This window comes from Myotis davidii, unplaced genomic scaffold (genome assembly GCF_000327345.1).
Source record: "Myotis davidii unplaced genomic scaffold, ASM32734v1 scaffold399, whole genome shotgun sequence".
Lineage (NCBI taxonomy): Eukaryota > Metazoa > Chordata > Mammalia > Chiroptera > Vespertilionidae > Myotis > Myotis davidii.
This window is the reverse complement of record NW_006292094.1, coordinates 6,454,742-6,460,673: the sequence shown is the minus strand read 5'-3', so window position 1 is coordinate 6,460,673 and position 5,932 is coordinate 6,454,742. Positions and strand designations below refer to the sequence as shown.

Here is a 5,932-nt window from a genome sequence, read left to right as displayed (position 1 = left end):
CCGGCGCAGGGGGGCAGGGCTGGAAGTGACAGCCGCGCTCGGCAGGAGAGCGCTGCGATGGGTGATGAGTGTCGTGTTCACAAAGGACAGTCAGTGCACGAGCTACTTTAGCACCCATCACGCTGTGGGGAAGTGACTCCAAACCTTTTAACTGTGAGCCACAGAGAGAGACATGTGCCCTGTGACCCCGTGTGCCGCACAAGGACAAGTACACACACCAACCAGACTTAGCACCTTGAGTGAATGTGATAAAGTGCCAGGCAGCCCTGAGGCAGTCCGACAGACCCCTTCTCAGGAGACTCTAGGCCAGCGGTTCTCAACCTGTGGGTCGTGACCCCTGTGGGGGTCGAACGACCCTTTCACAGGGGTCGCCTAAGACCATCGGAAAACACACATATAATTATATATTGTTTTTGTGATTCATCACTATGCTTTAATGATATTCAATTTGTAACAGTGAGAATACATCCTGTATATCAAATATTTACATGACGATTCATAACAGTAGCAACATTACAGTTATGAGGTAGCAATGAAAATAATTTTATGGTTGGGGGTCACCACAACATGAGGAACTGTATTACAGGGTCGCGGCATCAGGAAGGTTGAGAACCACTGTTTATATATGTGTTTTCTGATGGTCTTAGGCGACCCCTGTGAAAGGGTTGTTTGACCCCCAAAGGGGTCGTGACCCACAGTTTGGCGACCCACAGGTTGAGAACCGCGGCTCTAGGGTGTCCCCAAAACGTATGCATACCCCTTGAATAATTATATAGGTAGGGCTTATTAGAGCACATTTCCTTTTCAAAACTGAGCTGTCAGCTGTTCAAGTGTGCACACATTTTTTGGAGACACCCTGCATTCTTAAACAGATACAACGCATTGGGTTCCACAGGTATCAATTATAATAGAATACAGTTCTCAAACAGCAAAGTTCTGACTCAGTGAGAAATGTGCTTCTTTATGCCTGAAGCGACACACTCTCCCGGCAGATCTAACGGCCACTCTAACTCCGAGGGAGCGGTGAGTGTAAACGGTGTGTGGAGAGACTGACCGCGGTAATGGAAACGAAGACCTCGGTGATTGTGACGGGTGACCACGTCCCAGCTGTCGCCAATCACTTGCTTTGTCGCCTGCCTCCACCCGTCAGCGGAGGGGTGCTCCCCTCCGGCCGGGTAGGAAAGTAAACACCGTTTCCCGCTCTCCGAGGCCGGGACCCTCTCAGTTCTACCGCTTGGTGGGGGGCAGGGCTGGGCAGAGGGCCGTGGGCCCAGCTGAATAATTCCCGCCCCGGAGAAACTTCATGCTGGCTCACTAGCCGGAGGGGTTTCCTGGGGCCGCCACCAGGGGCAGCCCGCCCGCCCCGTCCCCATCCCCTTCCCGGAAGCGGCTGGCTCACCTGCGCGGTTGATCTTGGAGGGCAGCATGGGCGCGTTGAGCACCTCGTCCTCGTCCTGCTCGTCGATGACCTTGCACTGGCGCAGGTAGGGCGTGAGCTTGGCCGGGTTGATGTAGCGGCTCAGCATGTGCCGGTTGCACTCCACGTTCTCCCACAGCGCGTCCTCCTCGTCCTTGAGCGTCTCCATGTAGTCGTCCATCCCGGGGCCGCCTCCTGGCACACAGAAGGCACGCGGTCACCCGGGAGCTCACGGGACCGTGGCACGAAGTCCCTCAGGGTGACCTCTGGACGCTGTTGGGTTCATAAAGGTCAAGCAGGGCCTGGTTGGGCGTCACCCCGGGCACCGAAAGGGTGCCGGTTCGATTCCCGGTCAGGGCACATGCCTGAGTTTCGGCTCGATCCCCAGGGGGGCGCGGGGGAGGCAGCCGATGGATGTGACACCCTCACATTGATGTTTCTCTCTGTTCCCTTCCTCTGTCTCTCAAATCAATAAGCGATCCTTTAAAATAAATAGATAAATGGAAAGAGTCAGGCAGAGGAAAGCATTATGGTATTTTAACCATTTAAGAAAGGAAGGGAGAGGCCTGGCCAGGTCTCTCAGTTGGTTAGAGTGTCGTCCCGATTCACAATTCGGGTTCGATCCCTGGTCAGGGCACGTACGAGCATCAAACGACGAATGCATACACAAGTGGAACGGCAAGTCGGTGTTTCTCTCTCCCTCCCCCTCCTCCCTTTCGATAACCAATCGATCAGTAAATGAAAAGAAAGGAGGGGATAGAGTACAGACAAGCAGGGTGAGCAAAAGTCGGCTCACAGTTGTTCGTATGGAGAGAGACACACAGGTTCTGGCTGTGACAGTAGCTTTACTAACTCTGTGTTTCACGTACTCACAACGGGAGCGCTGCCTTCACCACCCGTGTCTACGTTCCTGTCTATACGAACCACAAGCAATGGGCGGACAAGCCACAGTATTAGGGAAACAACTCCAGGGAGGGGGAGACTGCAGTGATGGACAGCCCTCCAATCCGGGTTTTTGTGCCTCGCGGAGAACTGTCCTTAACGAAGACGACCTGTGTGGTTATCTTCTGTTTTGCAGTTTCACGCCGATGGTGTCATGCTGTGCGCTTCCTTTTCTCTACGTTTTTGAGACTGATTTGGGTTGATATCTACGTCTGGTCTGTTCATTTCTTAAAATATATATTTTTTGATTCTTTATAGAGAGGAAGGGAGAGGGATAGAGAGTTAGCAACATCGATGAGAGAGAGACATCGATCAGCTGCCTCCTGCACACACCCCCCACTGGGGATGTGCCCGCAAGCCAGGTACGTGCCCTTGCCCGGAATCGAACCCGGGACCCTTCAGTCCACAGGCTGACGCTCTATCCCAGTGATGGCGAATTTATGACACGCGTGTCAGAGGTGACACTTGCACTCATTTTTTGGTTGCTTTTTCTTTGTTAAATGGCACTTAAATATATAAAATAAATATCAAAAATATAAGTCTTTGTTTTACTCTGGTTGCAAATATCAAAAAGTTTCTATACGTGACACGGTGCCAGAGTTAAGTTAGGGTTTTTCAAAATGCTGACACCCCGAGCTCAAGAGGTTCACCATCACTGCTCTATCCACTGAGCCACACCGGTTAGGGCTAATCTGTTCGTTTTTGAACGGCTTTATTGAAATATAATTTATGTAGCACACAATTCACCTTTCTAAAGTGTACAATTCAAAGTACATTCACGAGCTGTCCAGCGATCACCCCAGTTCATGTTAGGACAGTTTCATCGCCCCCAAAGGAAGCGCCATGGGCATCCCTCCGATGCGCACCCCTCCCGCCCCGGGGAACCACTAACTTCCTCCCGAGACACCTGCCTTTTCTGGACCTTCATGCGCAGCAGGCGCTCAATTGTCAGGGCGACAGTGCCTGCATTTCAAGTGCTTTATTCACGTCTAACGGCGGCACGTGTTCCGTGGTGAGAACATAGCAGCGTTTTTCATCCCTTCCCCCCGGTTTTCGACGGGAACATTCAGCACTGTCTCCAGCGGGAGGGCATGGAGAGCCTGACCAGGAGACAGTCCCCGGCCCGAGGGATGCATGTGGCGGCCCCAGGGCGGCCCCAGACACGCTGGTGTTAGAAGAGATTTCGGAACAAACACAGGTCCTTTAAGAAAAAGCGCTTTGGTGTTGGTCCCCTTTCCTACAACTCTGGGATCTGGAGGGGTCAGGGTGTCTTTTGTGTGGCAACGCGGTGCCTCCTCGCTCGGGCCCTGGAGAGCTCCAGGGAGGGCTGGTGGCCGGAAGACAAGCAAGTGACCAGAAGCGACTCAGCCCCACACCTGACCTCTGGGGAGGGGAGAGGCCAGAGAGTGAGTTCAATCCTCCATGGCGCCCGGCTGGCTTGGCTCAGGGGTTGAGCGTCAGCCTATGAGCCAGGAGGTCAGGGTTCGATTCCCGGTCAGGGCACAGGCCCGGGTTGGGGGCTCGATTCCCAGTAGGGGACGTGCAGGGGGCTGCTGATCAGTGATTCTCTCTCATCACTGATGTTTCCCTCTCTCTCCCTCTCCCTTCCTCTCTGAAATCAACATATATTTAAAGGAGGAAAAAAAGTCCTCCATGGAGAATGCCTTAACCAGCCATGCCCGTGTAATGACACCCCATAAAAACTCCTAAACACTGGGGTTTTGTGCGCACGCGCCCATGCTTGGAGGGGCACCTCAGCTCCAGGGTCCTGGGCCTGGGCGTCTGAAGGGGGAGCAGGCTGCTGAAGATGAAGGTGAAGCCAAGTCTAGGGCGGTGGGTACCCCGATACCCAGTGCTGCCTCCTACTCACACCCTCTCAGCGGCCACTGCCCTGTGGTCTCATTTGTGTCAAATAGACCCCTGGCCCCGGCCGACTGAGCTGCCCAGGAGGACCCACCCACGCGCCGGTTGCACCTCCCCCTAGGGCTTCCACGCGGCCGGGGAGGGGAGCAGGCTGGGGGCTGAGCCGGAGGCTGGCACCTGGACGCCAGGGAGGTCACAGCTGGGCCGGCCGCGGTGACCGACCCACGCGTCCGCGAGAAGGTGCAGGGCCGTCTCTCTGGGTCTCTAACTCCAGGTCCCGGCCCCGTGAGCCCCGGCCACGCGTGGCCCTGCTCCTCCCGCGTGGCGTCTGGTCCCTGCTGTCGACCGCAGTGATCTCCCAGGGAACCAGCTGTCTGGCCTGGGCCTTTGCTACATGCGACCAAGGGCCTTGGCTGTTTGCTGTTCGGAGCAGCAACTGACTCAGTGATTCCAAGTGAGGGCGCGGTCCCAGTCAGGCCAGCAAAGTGCGCAGACAGCAAGCCGCCGTCACCACCGGGCGTCCTGACCTCCAGCCCCTTTGCAAATGGCGCGGGCTGCCTGGCTGCTGGGTGGGGGCGGGCGCCGCCTCCACATGCCGCCTCCATCGCTCCCTCCAGGCGAACCTGCCTTTGCTATTTCCAAGGCGTCAACATCCACGTTGGACGCTCCTCCCTCCCCTGAATATATTTTTTTAAAATATACTTTTGATTTCAGAGAGGAAGGGAGAGGGAGAGAGAGACAGAAACATCAGTGATGAGAGAGAATCATGGATCGGCTGCCTCCTGCACGCCCCACACTGGGGATCGAACCCACAACCCGGGCCTGTGCCCTGACCGGGAATTGAACTGTGACCTCCTGGTTCATAGGTCGATGCTCAGCCACGGAGCCACGCCGGCCAGGCCCTCCCCTGAATCTTAACCAGAGCTGGTGGCAACTCCAACCCAACCCCGGCAGGTCTGACCAGGGTCTGGCCAGGGTCTGGCGTGGTCTCAAACCCTGGGCCCCACCGGTCTTTCTATAAATAGCGAAGAGCAAGTTCAAGGCTCCCGGGCAGGCCCCACAGGAAGGGCCATTCTGCTCACCTCTTTTTTTTTTTAATATATTTTATTGATTTTTCACAGAGAGGAAGGGAGAGAGATAGAGAGTTAGAAACATCGATGAGAGAGAAACATCCATCAGCTGCCTCCTGCACACCCCCTACTGGGGATGTGCCCGCAACCCAGGTACATGCCCTTGACCTGAAGCGAACCTGGGACCCTTCAGTCCGCAGGCTGACCCTCTATCCACTGAGCCAAACCGGTTTCGGCATCTGCTCACCTCTTTACAGTCCCGCCTCCGCGCCTCATTCATCTGAAACACGTACCACGGGGCTCCCTGCTGCTGTCACCGTGAAGGTCAAAGTCTTCACCTTGACCCCAGGCCCTGTGTGACCCGTCCCCGTGGCCTCCAACCCACGGACTCTGAGTGTCCAGGGGACCTGCTGGGTCAGAGCTGGCCCCGCGCCCTCACTCTCGGTCTCCGCGCTCTGTTCGCGCTCAGGGTGAAGGGGGCGGGTGTGACGTACCTGGCATGTGGCGGGCGCTCAGGACGCAGCTCCCTCCCGTTACCGAGGCCTGAGGGTCACTCCTCCCGGGCCGGGCTCGTCCCTCCCCGGGCCGGGCTGCTCCGGGGCCTGGGGCTGCGGTGGCCGGGCTCTGAGAAAGGGGAGAA

General features: G+C 56.2%; 1 protein-coding gene across 1 annotated transcript in view; it reads right to left on the bottom strand.

Moving 5' to 3' along the window:
• Positions 1-5,895, bottom strand: part of CARD11 (caspase recruitment domain family member 11) — a 54,748-nt gene extending 48,853 nt beyond the window's left edge. The window contains exons 1-2 of the mRNA XM_015565153.1: positions 5,787-5,895; positions 1,400-1,612 (exon numbers count right to left, since the gene is read on the bottom strand). Of these exons, the coding sequence (XP_015420639.1) occupies positions 1,400-1,612; positions 5,787-5,793 (220 nt within the window). The 5' untranslated portion in view covers positions 5,794-5,895. The remainder of the gene's footprint in view (positions 1-1,399; positions 1,613-5,786) is intronic.
• Positions 5,896-5,932: the final 37 nt, after the last annotated feature.